The sequence below is a fragment of the Calidris pugnax genome, unplaced genomic scaffold (assembly GCF_001431845.1).
Source record: "Calidris pugnax isolate Ruff unplaced genomic scaffold, ASM143184v1 scaffold28, whole genome shotgun sequence".
Lineage (NCBI taxonomy): Eukaryota > Metazoa > Chordata > Aves > Charadriiformes > Scolopacidae > Calidris > Calidris pugnax.
The window spans coordinates 941,128-961,586 of NW_015090842.1; the positions used below are offsets into that span (position 1 = coordinate 941,128).

The 20,459-nt window shown below is 38.8% G+C and overlaps 1 protein-coding gene across 1 annotated transcript in view; it reads right to left on the bottom strand.

Moving 5' to 3' along the window:
• Nucleotides 1–20,459, bottom strand: part of LOC106888297 (transcription initiation factor TFIID subunit 4-like) — a 120,665-nt gene that overhangs the window by 56,138 nt on the left and 44,068 nt on the right. The window contains exons 11-13 of the mRNA XM_014942418.1: nt 13,656–13,786; nt 12,966–13,091; nt 7,051–7,107 (exon numbers count right to left, since the gene is read on the bottom strand). Of these exons, the coding sequence (XP_014797904.1) occupies nt 7,051–7,107; nt 12,966–13,091; nt 13,656–13,786 (314 nt within the window). The remainder of the gene's footprint in view (nt 1–7,050; nt 7,108–12,965; nt 13,092–13,655; nt 13,787–20,459) is intronic.

The following is a 20,459-nucleotide window of genomic DNA, read 5'->3' on the forward strand; positions in this document are numbered from 1 at the left end:
TTTCCCCACTGTGCCAGAGAAACAGAGCTGGAAATTCAGTCTTGACATCTTCCTTGCAGAAACTAAGCTGATACATATATACACATACATATATATTTAGAAATTAAGAAATTTTTTAAAAAAATAAATCATTTAGAAGAGGGAGTACCACTGCGCACATTCCTCACCGCCTCTCCCAGAACAGCTGGATGCAGCTGTCAATACCCAGGAGAGGCAAAGCCAGACCATCCTCATCACACATCCCACACCCCAGAGGTGGAACAAAACAGTTCCCTCATATCTTCACCGAGCTCTGGTGTCTGGGCAGCCAAAAGCGACTAGAACAATGGGGCTGCCACCCCCAAGTTATTTAGCAGTGCCTGGAAATCCAACAGCAGGAGCACTGGTTATTCCTACAGACGTGGAAGGAAAACTGCAGGGGACCTAAAGGGTGGTGGAAAATTACCTCCCTACAGTGGAAGAGTCAGACACCAACTTCAGGGAATTCATTCTACGATAGAATTAATAGATTAATAGGATTTAGATTGCCAGAGACACACAGAGGAACCCTTTGGTAGCACCATGAAGCAATTCCTGGACTGCATTCATGTCCATAGCTGCTAATGTCTCCAATAGCGGATTGCATCGGTACCATTGTATCTGTCATACAAAATCCAAGGAAATTACACCGCTGCCGTGTTAATTTGAGGGCTGCTCTTTCTCAAACACCTCTTCCAGACTGACTTTTACCCTGCCAGGAGGCATCAGCTCAACACTAAACGACGCTTGACCAGACAGCTTGCTTTCCTGCACCTTGCATTCCATTTGTACATCACTCTGAGGGACTAAATGAAGTTCTAAAAATTTGTTTTCTAGATAGCAAGTATAAGCAAACATAAAAAGAGTGTTCTTAGTTTATATTATAAAGATCTATCAAGTATAAAAATAGTATGTTACTTAAGAAAGGCTGTGCATTTAGCTCATATATCAGTAAAACAGCCTTTGCTTTTAGAATGCAAAACACAAGAGTTATCATCAGTCACAAAAAATAAGCATTCCTGTAACTAACCAAGAGCTCAGCAGTGTATGTACACTGAAATCATGCATCACTGTGGAATTCCACCAGCACGATTTTGTAGAAGGAAATTACTATGTTGGACAGGGTTGGATTTAATTTAGATTTCTGCTAGACTAATGAGGTAATCTTGGGTCAAGCTTGGGTTAGAGAAAAGACCAAAAAAAAAATATCTAGCTCTTGACTCAACTCTAATTAATATACATTTTACCTAAGCAGAAATAAAGCAGTTTGACTCAGTTGGAAAATATGATGGCCATTCCTTTGGCCCCCTGGCACTTTCCCATTACCCAGTTTCTGACTCCGTAGAGCAGGGTAACACCAAGCTTCATCTTCAGCCAAGCAACCACCACCACTTCTGCTCTGCACGTAGGGAAACTGCTGGGGAGTGTCACAGTCCTTGATTTTACACAGAGACACCCAAAAAGTTCCGCTGAATAATAAAACTATTGCCTCAAGTTCTCCAGGACTTGGAGAATTCATGGCAGGGTAATACCTTACCCTTGGAAACACAGGCAATTTTTTAGCAAAACCCACTGTCTTTAAACTAATATGACATTTTGAAGATTTACACACTGAGATTCATATGCAATTAATGTATTACTGGTTATAGATCTTCTTGTTTCTTCAGCAACAGCATTTGCATATGCAAATACAACACCATCCCTCTCCTGTTCCTTCCCAGGAGTTCATAATCAGCTCCAGTTATCAGAGTTTGTGACTGTTACCATAATATATCTGTTCATCTGAAGTAATATCTACTCAAGGAGGAAAAAAGAGGCAGTTAAGATAAAAGCAGTAAGGCTGATAACGCCGCAGGATTGTCATGGAAGTACTTTGCCTGATAACAGACAGGACCACTACCCAACGTGCTAACATTTGAGGTCGCTGCAACAACTTCATACAATTTCAGGAAAATCTCATACTCTAAAGCCAAATCCACGGCGGCGGTGGAGCATGTGGTTCAGACAGCACCAGAGGAGTCGGAGCATTTTGCTGAAGCGTTTTTCTGGGTACAAACACCAGACCCGTGGTACGGGGGGGTGCAAACACAGCGACTCTGTTACCCCCCCTCTGCACACACCGACAGAGCGCCGGTGTCCCTGCTGTGCAGCCACCAGAGCCCGTGACCTGATGTCCAAAACTACTTACGAAAGGACTCTGTTCTGAGGAGTCATCACTGCCCAAACGTCACACCAGCACTAATGGGGTATGGCGTTCCTGGCTTCGCCTTCCTTCCACCTACCGATCCTCACGCGGGGGAGAGAGCTAACTGGAAATTTAATTTAAACTTATTTCTGTTCAAGTGCTCCATTTCTCAGTGGAATGTTTTAGAAGAAACCTTTTTAAGAGAAGATTATTGCTTTTGAATCGATATTTTTATGTCAGGCGTGATAACATAGAAAACTTCTTTAGATTCCTCGTCACGAGAGATACTGCATTAGCAGCACGGTCTTTAAGGACTTTGGCTTTGCTAAAAAGGTGAATATATGAACTTACCAAACAAAACAAAGTCCTATTCACTTGTTTTTCATTTTCAGTAACACCTTATGAAAGCAGCAATAACTGCAATAAACTATTATTGGAATATTTTAAAAGAAACTACTCCTACCGAGTTGATAAATAAATATTAACGTGGTGACAAGAAATTATTTAGAGTAAAATTCTTTTCATAATCTAATTGGTCCAGCGGGGAGCAGGGACAGCACCTCCCCTACTCTCCTGGGCCACAACCGGGGGCTCCCAAAGCTCCTGGCCAGCAAACAGTCACGTCAGCAGCCCCCCAAATACAGACCACTGTGAAAGGACTTGAGCACACCCTAAGAAGATGGATAAAGGACTTTATCCCACCAACAGAGGTCTGAAAAGGGCAGTCTGCTGGCTTCCCTTGAAACAGGTAATGCTTCTCTGAGGACTATCAACAGGGCTGAGCTCTCCCTTGCGTGGTTAAGGAGGACTCCTGAGCACGGGTTCAACCCAGCGTTATCTCAGCTGCTCCAGGCCCTGGATACACACCCAGACATTTAGGGTGTTTGGTTTAAGCTTTTATTATTATGCAATATTCTTGGTTGGTGATGACACAGAGATTTTAACCAAGTTAATCTTTCAGGATCACACTCAGCTACTTGACTTTTAAATTAAAAGATTTTTAGCCAACAGACACCGAATGTAGAAAAACACCTGTGACAGCAAGGACGTTTAGGATCTTACCTTCCCCACCTTTCTTTCAAATCATTTCTATTATTAATTACCAAGTGTTGATTTAATTATTCCTAACCTCGATTTATTCCCACAATCAGTTATATGGCCTGTTTTATGTCCTATTTTATGAACCCTTTCAATGGAAATTAGAGAACTCATGATTTCTTTAACTTATATTTGTGACTTCCCCTGCTTCCAACAGACTACATCAATCTGTTCTAAAAATTGACTTTAAAAGCTTTAATCACACAATACGGAGCCGACACTGCTCATAAACGATGCTATTTCTTACCTTAAATTCTACTGAGAGTCAAACATTTTGGAATTTATGTTACAAAACAATGTAAGGAGTAACATTTTTCCCTGACATAGGCTCAATGGAAAATATTTTTCACTGGTTTATTAAATAGGTTTACCATTAAAACCACCATATAATTCCCACTGACAAAAAGCTGCACCAGTTTCCAAATATGAAAGTAAAGAGAGAGTTTTGAGCAATATAAACCCCCAGGCACACTCTCCACTGCTCGCACTCCAGTCTGTCTGAAACAGGTTAATGCTAAAGCAAAGTCCGTCAGTCACAGCGAACCAGGAGGGCTCTGCGCCGACTGCACTGGAACAGGCTGCTCTGGGTGTGAACGAAACCTCCTGTCCTGTCTCCTCTCCCCAGTAAGGCCATACCCACATGGACCTTCTGTGTCTTTGGGGGAGTATTTAAACGCAATTTAAACTTGATTTATGCCACTTTGGTTTCAGTAACATGCACAGCAGTTTCAAGACTGACAAATGGAGTTACAGAACAAGAGATAAAATAATCTTCACTGTACTAAACTCATTTTTAAAGGTGTTCAAAGGACACAGTGATCTCCCTGTACATTTTCTTGATGACACCAATAAGCAAGAAGGGGACTTCTTAATGCTGGAAGTTCTGTGAAAAAAATTCAACTATTTTTTTTAATTTTTAAATTAGGAAGAAAACCAGAATGTTATGGAATGAAAGACTCCAAAACGGCCCTGAAGAAGAATGTTTTGGAATAAATATCCTTTGCTAGTCTTCTTTCTTCCCTCTTCATCCCATAATCCTTCTGTTGGTATCTTTATTTTGGATGCCAAGACAAGGCTGAAGCATTATCCATATGCAGAACATAACGATGAAATTATCAGCTGCTTTTCTGATATGAAAGAACAAACTGTCTGATATTGTATCATTAACCCAGTAACACGAGCTAAAAAATGCTGCACGTTTTTTGGATGCCCTCTTTCTGCTTTTTAAATCACTCCCTTGTAGCTACTTCACCACTGGCCAGAAGAACATCTGAGCAATAAAGGTCTTCAGGCAATATTCAAGACACGGAAATCACGGAAACACCGCTTCAAATCCAGTTCATTATCAAATCTGACAGGATTATATCCATCAGTTTATGCAAAACCTGGAAGAAATCCAACTTCTCTCTCAGTTGTGGGTCATAGGCACATTTAAGTGTAGCCCACTTGGCAGTGGAGTTTTGAAATCTTTACATTTTTGTGGGACTTGATTCAAAGCTTCTAATTTCAAATAACAAAGCCATGCCAAAGACACTCTATCTAATTGACCTACTGTGCTACAAAATTGGTTATTTTTTATTTTGGCAGTGCCAATAGAATTTGAGACATTAGCACATATTCAGCATCCACCGCAGAAAATAAAAAAAAAGAATATTAAACTAAAATCTTGCCAGTCCCACCTCCCAGCATATATACAGCATCCACCACAGAAAAAAAAAAAAAAAAAAGAAGAATATTAAACTAAAATCTTGCCAGTCCCACTTTCCCCCTCCCCTTCGCAAAAGCTAACGCAAAAGAATATGTTTTTATTAAATATATTTGAATATTTCAGGCGAAAGTCTCTAAACTAGCTGAAGAAAGAGCTTTAGAAGCCTAATTACCAAAAAGAGACATGCTTATATTTCTTATGGTTTCAAATATGTAGAAGGAAAGCCAAGTTGAGAGCGAGGCACGGTGCCAGCACATCCTGCATCTCATTAGAAGGGTGGGAAAGAAGGCAGGGCTTGGGTACCAAAAGGCAGGGCTCAGGTACCAAAAGGCAGGGCTCGGGTACCCAGAGAGGGAACCCGGGACTCATTCTGCCCTTACCCAAGCACCCAGAGAGGGAACCCGGGACTCATTCTGCCCTTACCCAAAGGCATTACCGTACCCGGGCACTCCGCTGCCTTACAATCACACTCCAGTTTGATCTAAGCATTTTTAATGTAGGTGACCACCAAAATACTTGCTGCCTCTTTACTAACCCCCCTGTTCCCATTACTGGGAATGCACTCCATCCCCTCTCCTTTATTCCCTTGCCTGCACAGCCTCTCTCCCTCCAGTGGGTGAGAGACACAGGTTCCAGTAGACCCCGAATTCCCACCGCTGGCTGGAGCACCACTCTTCTATCCCAGCTACCCAGAGAACCACTATTTCACTCCGACTACCAGAAAATGTGTCCTTACTGGCCCCGTTGTTTACTTTCGCTTCCTCAAGTTTCCAATGGCCAAAAAAAAGAATGCCAATGAATGCAAATAGTGTGGCAGGAAGAAAGGCGCTGATTTCCAGCCTGCTTTGTCTCCCAGCAGCGTGGTAGCTTCGGTTCTCAGCTCGACGGCGAGTTTTGCCTGCCATTAATTATTTTCACAAATCTGATTCTTCCTTTGCATACACTGGCTACGTATTAAACTCGAGTAGTATTAATATTCCGGCTCTTTTCCTGCCAAATAACTTGATTACTCTCTTTCATTTGAATACTTGCTCGACAAACCCAACCCTGGAAACACTAAGGCCTGGTCTAATGTTTACAAGAACTCATTCCAGCAAATCTTACTACATAATCACATGATGAAAAAAGAAATCAAATAAAACTCAACCACGTACTTGGATTTTTTTTGACTGTTATATATATAAAATCTGTATAGCTAACGGAACTACAGAACACTGCTCGCAGGGAAACAAACTGGAAGAACCGGTCAATACAAAAGAACTTGCTATATGCATTTTTCTGTATATATTACATCATCTAGTGTATAATTATTACCGTCTAATACATAGAATCCAAAGAAGTTGGCTAAAAAACCAGCATCAGTTTGCTGCAAACAATGTCACTCATTTTTTTTAAACAGGAATGACTTTCAACTGATAGATATTTTAGTCTTTCTAGTTGATTTAAGTTACAACCTGATCTTAAGCCATAAGATGCCTTAAGCAAAGGACAGTCACTCATTTACAGCAAATTAAGGCACTCAGTAGCTCACAAATTGTTACTCTTAGAATAACATATCAAAACTTCATCTGAAATCATTTAATAATTTTTAGATTCTTGTAATTTAGACTGATGAGTAAATAGTGCACTGAACCACACCGCAGAGAAAATGACTGGCAATTACATTACTTGAAAGACTCTTAGCAGAACAAAATTGTTAAGTAGCACATTTCTTAGAAAGTGACATTTTACAAAAAGACAAAGGCATACATTTTCCACCAAAATCTAGTGCTGCTGTCATCAACAACCCAACAAAAGCTACAGCTACCTAAAATGGAAATGAAAATGTAATGTATGGAAATATTCTCTTATAAAATCTCCTTAGGCTTCACATGTATTAATGTATTAGTTTGCAAACATTAAGATCAAAGGCAAAGCAACAAATACATCCTAAAAAGTTTTTAGTCAGATTTTTATTAACGATATACAAGTAGCAAGGCATAAAAAATTAATATGTTCAAGCCTTGAAATGTCAAGTGTAATGATCTCTAGCTCTGCTTACCTCCTTTGCTTTTTGTTTCAGTCTGGCTTGCTCTGGGTCTTCTTGCCTTGAGCGACTCTACACGTTTAAAAAAAATGGGGAAAAAAGGTTAACAGATGGTTTAAGAACCCCTCATCTGTTGCAGTAAGTTAAAAAATAGCAAAGAAAGGGGAACAGGATACAAGGTGTCAAGATGGGATGCTTCAATTCATAGAAGTGCAATTTCAAACCCGTAGGCCTCACCCAAAAGACTGTTAAATATTCAGTTGTAAATAACATCTATCCCAGATTTAAATTAAAATAAAAAAAAAAAACCAAACCCATGTTTTTGTCAGTCCTAAAGTCTCCATACAGGTTTAGATTTCAATTGTTTGCTACAAACAAATTCAAGCATCCGAGAGCAGAAGTGACACCCTTTCCATTATCTGAACTTTTAAATTTAAATTCCTTAGAGTCACTTATTTTACAATAATTCACTGTTTGCAACCAAGCTTTTATTCAGCTCTTGGTAGAGAATGTGCAGAAAGCAGCTGTAAAGCACCCTCTGGAAAAGCAGAACTTCATAATAAAGATGTTACAATCTGTATGAGCTTACTGGGAGTACAGCACAGAAATACACAAAACTCTAACTCAGTCAAGCACTACTAATAATATTAATGTTGTCATTTTTAAAACTGGAGAAATACTGCCAAATGGCGACTTCCATCTTTTCCTTCAAAACCAGGAACAATAGCTCTAAAACCCCATTAAAAATCACTGTTTAATTTCAATAACAACCCGTAATAGTACATCTCTTCAGACACAGACTGGTTTACAACCATATGCTAAAATTATTAAATTCTTATTTATGCTCATAAGCATCCTCAACCTGATGGAATTCAAGCCTTGAGAGGCTGATAATACATGCATTATACGTTTTAATTGCATGACTGGCCAGTGTGCAGAAAAGGTTGCATAAAAAGTTGTAAGAAGCTTCAATAAAACTTGCGACATCCAGGGAAAATAGTTGTCCTCAACACCTAAGAGATGGAATTGTTTTATTTGGGGGTTTCTTTGAGATCAGAAGCGGTCTCATTCCCACAGCTCCCAAAGGAATAAGGATACCCATGCCCCCTCCTACCAATCCCTCTCCGCCTCTTTTCTTTTCTTTTTGCCAAATGTGTCCTGGGAGAGTCACACCCAGGCTTCTCATATTGACACCAAGGTTCTACAGGAAAGTGAGAGAACCCTGGAAAACATAACAATAACCCCAAACACGATGTAGATCTGTTAAGAAAAATTAGAGCACTAGATGCACAGTAACACTGCAACTTCCTGGCATCCTTAAGTGAAGGGAAAACTCTGAAAGTGCTACAGATTTAAAAAAATAACACATTTAGAAGTTGGGGTTTTTTTTTTTTTCCCTCAGAAACTGATCAAATAAAAGTAATTCTGGACTTCAGGATAATCTGAAATAGCAGACCCAAAAAGTAGGCAAAAAAGCAGATGATCTACTCTGTGTAAACCTCCAGCTCATTCACTATAAATAAATAATAAAAATTATTGCAGAGGTGAAATCAGGCACTCAGCTCCTGACTCATATTAAACACAGGAATTTTTTTTCAGTAATGAAGATTTAAAATACCAGGTGATACTACAGATATAAACCCAGACTGAAGGTAAAGCTAGAACTACTTTTACATTTAGAATAATGCAATGAGGTTTTGATTGAACACACCTCAAATGGCCTTTCCAGAGAGCCCAGGGCGGCTCTTGTTTCAAACAGGTAAATTCCAGCTTTACATTGAATGTGGTGTTACTAGGATAAGCAACACCATTCTGTTTTAATAGACTTTTTTTTAAACAGATTGTTAGGACTAAAACACCTCCCTGCCGACTGCCACACGTCCATCTACAGATCAGTAAGCTTCAGAAGTGAAATCATCAGCATATAGAGACTAAAACATGTTAAAGGAAAAAGTATAAACATTGACTATTTTATAAATACTTCTCTTTATGATGTAATATAAATGATAACAGGCTTCTTCAATGCTGAGCCACACAGATTACAGCAAATACAAACAACCGAAAATGTCAAGCTTCACAGAGGGGCCTCGATGGGCTTTAAAAATGTCACTGGCTGCTCTTCACACTCCGTTCCACACGTGAACACCTGCCCCTGCCTCCGAAGGGGCTGAGCAATTCCCTGCTGCTCAGCTCTTGTAGGGCTTGTCTAGCTGTCACCATTTTTACTCACCAATTATTTTAATATCTTACACTTAGTTTCATCAAAGCAATTCAATGCTTCGACTAAGCATTTCTAGATTTTTTAAATTTTGGTTTATATTTTTTCTTTGAAGTCATCTCCTATTTTTGGGTTTGCCTTCCCTCCTCCTTTCCCTCTGACAGCCCAGTCTTAATATGCTGTATCTCACCTCTTGGGTGATACATGTTTTTCCAAAATCTTATAATTTGCAGATTCCTCCTTCCTCTAAAGCTTCGGAAATCCCCACCATTCCCAGAACCCCCAACTCAGGGAGTTTATCACCACTCCTCTCCCTTCCCCTCTCCACTCCTCAGGTCTAGATCTGTAAATAAAGGGAGCTGGGTTTACGTAATATATTTTCATGTTGATGAATAAACACCTTCAGCAGCAAGGCAGCTTCCCATAGTAATTTCAGAGAAACCTAGGACTGATCCTAACCAGATAACATACTTTTGAATACATTAAATGCTGTCTGCGACTGAGAATTTATTCACCAACCCAGGTCTGTTAACGTTTCTCCCAAACACAAGCTACTTTTATTAGACCAGACAGCCTGATATTTTAATTGTTAAGAATGAAAGTGCTTTGTGTTAGAGGACCTGCTATCTTATTTATCTGAAAACTGCACAGATCACATCAGGCCTATGGAAATATTAGACTTTCAAAGTATGAAAAGCAGCATATGGTAAATGTGTGTATTCAAAACACATTAGAAATACGGGGTTTCATTTCCATGTTACCAAACTCCCTAATGTTCCAAACCTCAGCTTTTCCCCTCGCCCGCGTTAAGGAAGAATGCCACAGCCAGACATCTAATTACACATTAATAGTCCAGTGTTAAGAAGGGGATTTTGTATTTCATAAAACTAGAAAGCAACAGTATTTGTAAAATAAGGATATCTATAACTCAAGTAATACTTAAATACATCCAAAAATTACTTCTAAAATTGGAAGATAGCCCGTATGCAGATGGGCAGACTAACAGTCCCTCCGATGCATTTCATTACCATCACTATCCAGTATTTTGGTGTAATTTGCAATGTCAAAGCTGCACCGTTGTTACATTTTGTCCCACTAACAAAAAAAGTTTTCTGTTAGATCTATAATAATTTTGAAGTCTCTGCTTGTTAAACCTGTGTTACGAAATGTCTCACAGGGTCTCTCCTCCCAAATAAGACTCTGGCATTTAGCAACATCTGACCCCAGTTATGGCACTTACAGCTCTTACTCCCCCTTCCCAGTACGTACACTGGGAGTCCTTTAATGCTTCAAATTAATCTTTTTTCATTAAATAAAGTTAAGAGTCACAACTGCAGGTGCTGTACTATTGAGAGCCACTGCTGTGCCAACAGTTTCAATTTTAAACCTATTTTTCCCCATTGATGACATTAGAACTTCACCCACGGCTGTACCAGCTTATAACTTTCACTTTTAATTAAAGAAATTAAATTGGCAACATGAAACACTTTGCTTTCACATTAGCTTTGTTAATAAAAAGTGAAAGTTAAAAGCAGCATAGCTGAGGGTAAAACCCTATTCAGAGCTACGACCACAGCGAGGTGGAATGCGAGAGTACAGGTCTAAAAAAGATTTATTCAAAAATCATTAAAATTGAAATAACAGATTTCTAAAAAATTCAGAAAATTATTTCAATGCAGTAACCCCCTCTTTGCTCTCCTCTCCTCAGAAGTGAGGTATAACTGTCCATGCAGGAAGCTGCCCTCCATCCCGGGGAGGCTCAGAAGGGAGGGGAGCGGGGAATCGGCGTGACCGGGAAATCCGCATTCCCAAACTCCAGCTATCTCTCCCCAATAACACAGCCCTTCAGCCTATAGCACTATAACAATCACTGTCACCCAGAAATGTTAATTAACTTTACAAACACCACCTAACATAGTTCTCCTTTCACTTAAGTAATTATTCTTTTTACAGAACAAATCTTACTTGAATTTAAGACCCCAAAAACTAGAGAGGTTTGTCTAGTGGGACAACTCAAAATAATAGCCTAATAGAAGGTATATATTGGAAATTAATTTTCAAATTGAATTTGATGAGAAAATAAACATACATTTAGTCAGTTTGAGCAGATGATTTAACACAGTAATTAGTAAAGATGCACTTTATTATAGATTATATCATAGAAGTACTAATCATTGATTTTCTGAAAACAAGGGCAACCCCAAGCTGCACCTCTTGGTGCAGAAAGCACAATACAGAAATAAAACCAAACAAAAGAAAAAGAATCAGCTACAAACTCCTATTGCTTCTGCTGCCAGAAATATTTCTGTTATTAGCCCAGACCCAGAACCTCATTCAATTTGACACACACCAACAGCACTTGCCAGGCTTTGGAAATAGCTATGAAAGCAGCGAGGACCACAAGGTTTACTACAGACAGACCTGTGCTTTCTTGCTTTGGTTTATTGGGTGGTTGTTTTTTTTCAAACAAAACACAACACACACCACGTCAAATGTAAACGTAAGTTCCTCCAGTGATTTCAGTTTGGCTTTTGACCTTTCTGCAGACTTTCCTCAGCTCTTCCTGCCATTCCCATCACCTCCCACCACAGACTGGGAAGATCTCTGCTCCCGTGCAGGTGGAACCAGTGGGGCCTTACTGGGAACCACAGGGGTGACTCTCCCAAATACCTCCTTTAAAGAGACCCCACTCTACGCCTGTGTTTCTACACAGGGCCCGTGCCACTATACATTCACATATCAAGGAGATAACCCAAATTTTGTCTTCCCCCAAAATGTGTCACTGGAATGCAAACATCAGGCATTATTCTTTTAAGCCCATGGTATGAAGTTTCTATTTGTCAAGTGTTTCCCAGGTAAGATTTTGTAATATTCTCTCATTTATCAAGCCAAATAACACTGCTGTTTTGCTTTAAAGACACTTGCGTAGCTTCACAATTATTTTTAGCTTGGATAGGGACTTTCCTCAGAATGTCAGAAATTTAAAATATTTTTTTGAAACCTAACGTTTTAAAATTCTGTCTCCCCATCTGATTTTCTCTCTCATTCTCCCTAAAACATTTCCTGAAGCAAAACCAACCCATCTGGGTGCTTACAGATTCTGCAATCACATCCTACTGCACTAACTGAGAGTTAGCCACAGCCAGGTATGAATCAATTAAATAACGCAGTTATACAGAAGGGACCCGAACATGTAATATTTAAATTAAAATAAACAAATAAACGAAATTTTTCTTTTAAAGAAAAGTCTAGAAACTCAAGAAGTAAAAAGCCTCAAAAACCTCAAGTAGTAAAGTATAAAGCATCAGAAAATGAGTAACAATTTACTGAATCGTGTTTAAACACCAGAAGCATGGGCTGTGATTTTCAAATGGCACAGAAACCCTGGCACCTATTAAATTTTGAAGACAATTGTGAAAATTATTTCACCAAGTTATTTTGGAAGGGTTAGCCATGGTCTCCTGCATTGCCAAGATCTCCTTGGATTCAGAGCTGTATCTTGAAAATGCAGGAGCTTCCAGTCAGGCGGGTCCGGAGCCACCAGAGCTAAGAAAGCAGGACTTAATGAATTAAAAGTGTGATGTCACAACAGTATGTTTTTGTTATAAGAACAAAATGTGTTTATAAAACAGATTTCAAGAAATTAAACAATTGTTTAAAGACTATGAATTGTTAAGTAGTTTTAAAAAAAACAACAGAGTAAAGCAGATACCTTGGCAGCCTTTAGCAAGATTTCCCTCTCCTGTTCATCTTTCCTTTGCTTTTCCAAACGCTCCAACTGTTCAAAAAACTTCAACTGGGACCGGACGTCTGTAGCTTGTTCGTACCACTCATCATCCTGTAAAACAATGTTTTATGAAAACATGCATTTTCATCAAGATTACGCATTTAAAGAAGAATATAGGTGTTACACATTAAAATCTTTCCACTGTACTAACAATAGAAAAGAAAAAAAACCCTAAACCACTAACAATGGAATTGGAGCAGCATTTTATCTCAAAATGTTCTTTTTAAGGAGAACATCATTGTTCAATTAGGGGGAAGAATTTACAGCTGAATTCTTCAGTTGCTGGTTTAAGACAAATTGGTAGCTTCTGTAGAACCTTAGTATTTGTTACAGCCAAGGACACGTTCCTAGAGTCAGTGACATGCCCTGCCCTAATCTACAGTTACTGGAGATTCCTATCCATTGGAGCAACTTTGATCCAATCGATGGTTACCTTGGTCAAAAAAAGGAGACACGGGGAATGAAGAGTCTTGGTCGCAATCCAGGGGTGAGCAGAGACAGTTTAACAGAAGTTCCATCCAAGGCACTTGAGCACAGGTGGATGAAAACATCCATTTCTATGAAAACATACATTTCTACACAGAAATGCTGACACCACCTTCTCTGGACACCTACCTTGTACGACTCCATGCGGTGCTGGGTTATCACCGTCACCTTTTCTATCACCGTTCTTAATCTGCTTTGTGTTGCGTGAGAAATATAAGTAACCACCTCAGCTGGCACGTCAGTAATTCCTAGTTTTTTAGCTAAAGTGAAGAAAAAACAAAATAAAAGAGAATTAGCTTACCCCCCACAAAACAACCCCAAACTTCTAAAGAAGATGAAGTCATAACTCCATTTTTCTGAACAGAAAACCCCATGGTGGTGTATTTACACAGCTTCGGTGCTACATTCGTGACATCTTGAGAAGGGGTGTGACTACACTTTAAGGTTTCGAAGAGAAATCAGAGCTTTTTTTTTAACCACTTAGAATTTAAAAACTTCACTGCAGTTTATCCTAGTATATTAAAATGGAGCATAACAGAGCATGAGACAATTCCGAGTTCTCAGTTGTTTTACACAAACAAGAGCAATTCCTTTATTTCCAGAAGCACTAGTGCAGGTTAACCCCAGTGTGGGTGGGGTGAGGCTCTGGCCAAAGACACCGTTGCACACTTTAGCCTACACTATTGGCATATTACTGATAATTAGAATTCTTTAGGAAAGAAAAACACATCACACTATTAATTGAATATGAGGAAATAAAGTCATATCAACAACAGTTATTTAAAACCACCAGTTGTCCCCCAACTACTGCTAAAAGACCTATTCTTAGTTATTTGGAATTTGGATACTTTGTGCTGAGTTTATACAAAAAGCAAACACTCTGCCATCTATTGAACTGATATATTAAAAAAACTACCTAAACTACAGAAACAAGAATATGGGTAACACTTAAGAACTCCGATATTCATCAAAATAATTACAAAGTGTTGAATATAAATTTGTAGATACACGAATATACATACTCATCTAAGGTCCTACAAAGACACATGTATGACTTGTCCCAGTTTGACTGTTTTCTGGACAGAAAACTCAGTGTGTGGGCACACACACACATATATGTTTTACATATACAAAAAAAAATAAATCAGCAGTTGCATGTTGTGTGGATTATTGCACTTGCTCCACCATAAAAAATACTCTGATTACATGGCATCAGTTTTTCATTGGATGAACCCAAGACTTAAAAACATTTGGAAATACTAAGGAGTATGCAAAACACTACCAGAAATACACATGTCTGACAGTCTGTGTGCCCGGCCTGTGACAGGGACAATGTCTGTCTCCTCCAGCTCTCCCGTGCCCCAGCTCTGCCTTTTTTAATTTTTTTTTTTTTATCTGCAGTGTCTATTTCAATGTATATTTTATTACATCACTACAGTACATCATTCCCACACTTCCCAGAGCTGAATTCTCTGTGTCATATATTTCTGATATTAATTTTTTTAATGATTCTTTGAAGTTGTTATCTCATAAACTAACTTAAGCCATCACTGACTCCATATTGTACACGTTACCTTAAGGATTTTAGCAGTATGCATACACGCTTTTTAACTGATTTTTGCTTTATAGCTAAAAAAAAATTAAATATTTCTTGATGCCCTCTGTAATAGAGATGGAACTCCGCCGAAGTTGCTGAAAGCTGAACGTATAATGGAAAGCAGACACACGCATTAAGATCCCAACGCTGCAACTGTTACTCATGCAAATTAAGTCCTTGAAGTCCCTGGGACTATTCATATTGGCAGGAGCTATTTCTGCAAGTCAGACTTGCAATATCAAGACCTATTTGAGCATGCACCGTTTTATTATGCAAACATGTGTAAGCAAAGCTATCAACCAAAAAACCCCAGTCTGAAAGATAAAATGCGAGTAAGAAGTGAAATTTAATTAACTAGTATCCAGAGAAGAGGTTTGAGATGGAAAATTCTGCCGAGTACTCTAGGTAAGGGTAGGAATGAATAATTGTTAAAATAATAATTTGTTGAATTTCAGCAGTGAAACTAGAGCTCCCAGTTTCCCTGAACACACACAATCCTTTCATAACGAGGAACTATCACCAATTTGGTTTTTTTCACAATAAAGGTTTTCCTAATTTTAAAGGCTTTGTTCTAAGCAAATTCAACCATTATATGGCTTGTTCTGCCTATTCAACTCCAGAAATCCATCCATAATCAAAGGACCATTCCCCAAGATGCCTGGTTCCTAAAGATCCTTGTCCTACATCCTCTTCATCAGCCTCCTCTCCATCCAGCACCACATCCTGGTAATAACAAAGACTAATGGCACAGGGGGTGTATCAACAGCAAAACGGGATCAACAGGAACCACACAGGGAGGCGACAACTGCTCTTCACTCAGCCCACATCTAGAATAACACACTCAGTTTTGGGTTGCCTGGCACAATAAAAACTTGGAAAAACCCGAGTCCAGAGAAAAGTCACCAAGAAGGTTATTGGGGCTGGAACACATGACCTGCATGAGGAGAACCTGAGGGTTCCTGATCTTGGAGAAGAGAAGGCTTAGGGGAGAGGTTATTGAGAAGATGGAGTCAGACTCTTTATTGAGGAAGCCTGGAAGAAGAATGAGAAATGAATTCATTAACTGAAACAGCAGTGGTTCTGACTGGATATAGGGAAGAATTCTTCATTATGAAGATAAATTATTACTGGAACGCTTTGCACAAAATAGTTGTAGACTCTCCCACTTCCAGGTTTCCAAGACTCTGCCAGACAAGGCCCTAAGCCACCTTGTCTGAATTTAACGTTGACCCAGCTTTGAGCAAGAGGTTCTGGACTTAATTGCACCACCTGATCATTGCAATAGGACATACACACTTAACAACACACTTAGATACATACTGAAATGCAAAACCCAAAGAGAAAACTAAGATCAAACAAAAAAAAATTATCTTATTTTTATCAAGAGACTTCTATCACCTGTCGTTTGTCAAAAAAGGTTGAACTTGTTTCTGACTTTTAGGTGATGATCTTAATGTGTTTTAAGTTTGATAACATGGTCATCTTGTAGTTTTTCACCAAAATTCTGCATTTACAGCAGGAAGGACCCACACACTGAAAAGTAAAACATGAAGAAATGTGTAATTTGAGAAAAGTTGCTTGCTTTTAAATAATACATTTGTTAAATTTAGACATTTTTGATAACAAATATATGCTTCAAGTCTTTAACATTACTTCAGCAATGTAATTCTGAACTTTTCCTAGAGCTATGATAAAAACACCATCAAGGTTAACAACAAAAACGGAGCTGGAGCAGAGCAGGGCTCCAAGCTATAATATTAACCGATCTCTCCCCTTGAATTTGAGTTTCTGTATTTTTTAAAGATGTAACTAAGGCCAGGTTGTTCATTCAGGTGCTCTTGCCAGATCTCTGCTACACCAGAGCTGCACAAGACCATCAGGAACCGGTGACTGGTTGCAGGAACCCTTCCATGGCTTGTGGCAGGAACCAGCTTCAACACATCACATCCTTGGAGGCATCAAATGCTACTAAAGCAGTTGTTTGAGTGACACTATCCCATATGAAAAACATGAAGGATCACAGATTACCACCCCCAAAGTAAGCACATTTCCAATCTGCCAAGAACTTAGAGAACAATACAACAAAGCCCACCTGCATATTAATTCTTAATTACACATTTGTAAGCTTTAATAGCAAACCATGCTTCAATCAGCATTTCATAAAGATCTGCAGCGTATGTGACCACATGCAAAGGAAGGCTGTTAGAATATTTTTGTTACAAATAAACTGTATTCTATTTAAAAGTTTCAGATATTGCAATAGAGTTTCTAGAAAGTTAGAACTTGTATGTAAGTTCCAAAAACCTTGAGGGAAAAAACGTTCAGCGATATTATTCTGATATTGGCATATGTGTCACTAGCACAAGATTGTTTTTTTACAAACATAAAAGCACCTAAACCTTGTCATTGAAAACTTTCAGGTCCCAAGAAGTGAAAATTCTGAAGAGTGCTATCATCTGCCTACCTATCTGAAAGGTACTGCCTCGGCTGCACTTTAAAAGTTTAATTATATTTTATTGATCAAACAAGCTGAAATAAATCGTAAGAAGAGTACTGCCCTATTTGAGAAGCAGAAGAGAAATACTATCTTTGCAGATAGGTTTTCAAAGAATCAAAAAGTTACTTTAATAATTTATACTTTAAGAGGATTGACAGGATTGGGATCAAAGATAAAAAAATTATTTGTAAAACATTAGGTCTGACTCTGATTATTGATGTGATAAATTATTGAGTGCCTGTACAAAATCTCTTTATGTTTACACTTAAAACAGAAAAACCTTGAAGAACTGGTTTTAAACAGTTAAACAGCATGTATTTAGGGCTTGAATTTATCTTGTCCTTCAGCAGAAACACTGGGAGACCACATTGTGAGTCTCTATTTGTCCTAATCATGGGTCGGCCAGAACGGCAGAAGCCCTCTCTGCTGGCAGCTTAAAACCAGGAGCAACTTCGTAAACTTTAAGTTCTGTGATGCAGTATCAGCCCCAGATGCAAGCACCTTGGATGGCACTTACCACGGTAGGCTCAACCTGCTTCCTCTTTCACCTCAACAGAACCACTATGGTCCCAGTCCCTCTGCAACCTTTCCCACCGGGAAAACCCAGGCACTGGAAAAACCACCACTTGATCTGCTGCAGCCTTCCAAACTACGCAATTCTTTACCAAATTCCATTCCTCCCCTTCAGTAGCACAAGGGAAACTGATTATTTTATAGTTCTGCTGCCGGTGTCAGCAGTGAAACATGTAAAACACCTTAACCTCTGTAAAATCAAGTACAACATAATTAAGTACAACGTGATCAGGTAAGTAGTTCCCGCTCAAGAATTAGACTGTACAGGAACTTCTAGAGACTAACGGGTGAAAAACTGGGGGGAAAAGGAAGAGCAGTTCCCCTTCAAAACTAGACAAGCACCATTTCTACATCCCAAGACACTCCATGGGTTGTCCCTACAGAAAGCAGGTCATGAAATCCAGAGAAAGCAATAGGTGCTTTGTCTAATATTATTACATTAACCATTCTAAACTGAGCAACAGCGTTTAACTCTCAGGCTGACTAAACACAAAGGGGAAACAACTCTAATGCACTAAGGGCCTTGGCATCCTGAGGAGCCAGAAATGGCAATTATTGAACTTACTTGTCCCAACCTCATGGTGGGGGGGCTTAAGAAGGGGGTACATCTGCCATAGAGCAGTGGCCTCAGCCTGCAGAGTACTCCATCAATACAGCATTCACATCACTGTCAAAGGGAAAACCCAATCTTGAGAGAGAGAATGAGGGACACAACACCACAAAATATTGAGGAGGTTGTTTGGGTACAAAAATACCCTGCGGGTATTGTTGGGGGGGTGGGCTACCACAGCCCCAGACAGACTTTAAGTATTAAAAACTGAAGAAAAAGCTTGTTAAACAGAGTGATAGTGCAAACAACAAATCACTAGCTCTGATGATTAGGATTAGAGATTCCTAGGGGTATGAGATAACCTAGTGATCCCAGGGAAAAGAAACAGTAGGATCATTTTAGCTGTAATTTTCTGTTTTGAGTCCTTTAAATAAAAGCTTCACTTTAAGTCTAACTAAATGCATAAATAATTTCATAAAATGCTGACTTGCTGTACCAAATAATAAATCCAAAATTTACAGATTAAAAATCCTCAAAATACATAGCCATTTTCAGTACAGGACACAGCAGAAGAACAGATAACCAGCAATGCAGCTGTAACGTAATCTAAAGGAATAAAAATTCTGAATAAATGTTTCACAAATTTTAACATTCTTCTCCTCCTGCTCCCTCCATAGTAAAAGCCAAGCTCATTATTTTAGCAAAAATTCAACTTAAGATTCATAAGCTCCGTGTGAATGCACTGGTACAAAACCACTCACAGCTTGTTTTGGGTACTACACTGAATTTAACTTATTTCATACAAAGTGCACTGTAATAAATATCTATATATTTATATAATTGTATAAAAAGCTAAGAAAAGCCATACTGGGTAATATATCCTCTCTCTCTAACAGCAGTAGTGGGAGGCGCTGCTAGAACACTATTTAAAAAGCAAAAAAGCATGCAGTGATAGCATACAGCCTAGGACCACCCTACATTAGAGGATCTTATCTGTCTCTCTCTCAGATCAGGATGAAATCTTTTTCCCATTAATTTTTCAAGTAATTTTTTGAACCTGCAATGTCCTAAAAGAAAGAGTTCTACAACTTAACTACTCACTTAGCAAAAAAAAAAAAAAAAAAAAAAGGCGCCCTTTTTGCTTGTTTTGAACTTCTACTTTCTAATTTAATTTGATATCCCTAAAGGGAAACCCAAAAAAATAGCTCCATTTTAGGGCGTCATATTGGTATAATTATTTTAACACAGGAGAGGCAGAGAAATAGTAGTATCCATGTAAAATCTACGTGTAACCCAGGCCAAAATGTCTGATCCCATTTTCTGTGCTGATTCAAAGCTCTTATGCAAGTGGGTGGGATTTGGGGCAGGACAAAAGAATTCGTCAAGTAGAAAAATAATTTCTCAAGAATCCTACTTAACCCTACTCATACGATTAGTGCTTTTTTTATGAAAGTCATGTAAGATGACAAAAAAACCCTCACTTCTCTAAGAATTCTCAACCAGGTGGGTAAGTCTGGGAACCCACACATAATTCATACTTTTTGGCAAAAAGAAAGAACTAATTTGCGAAGAGGTCTGACCAAAAAAATATATAACCAGACAATCCAGTTTCCAAAATTCTGTCTCTAAGCTAGGTAATTAAACAGCTGAAAGGTAGCTATTAATCATCCTTAAATAGTGTTTTTATTATCCTTAGTGGTTTGTCTCTAACAGAGC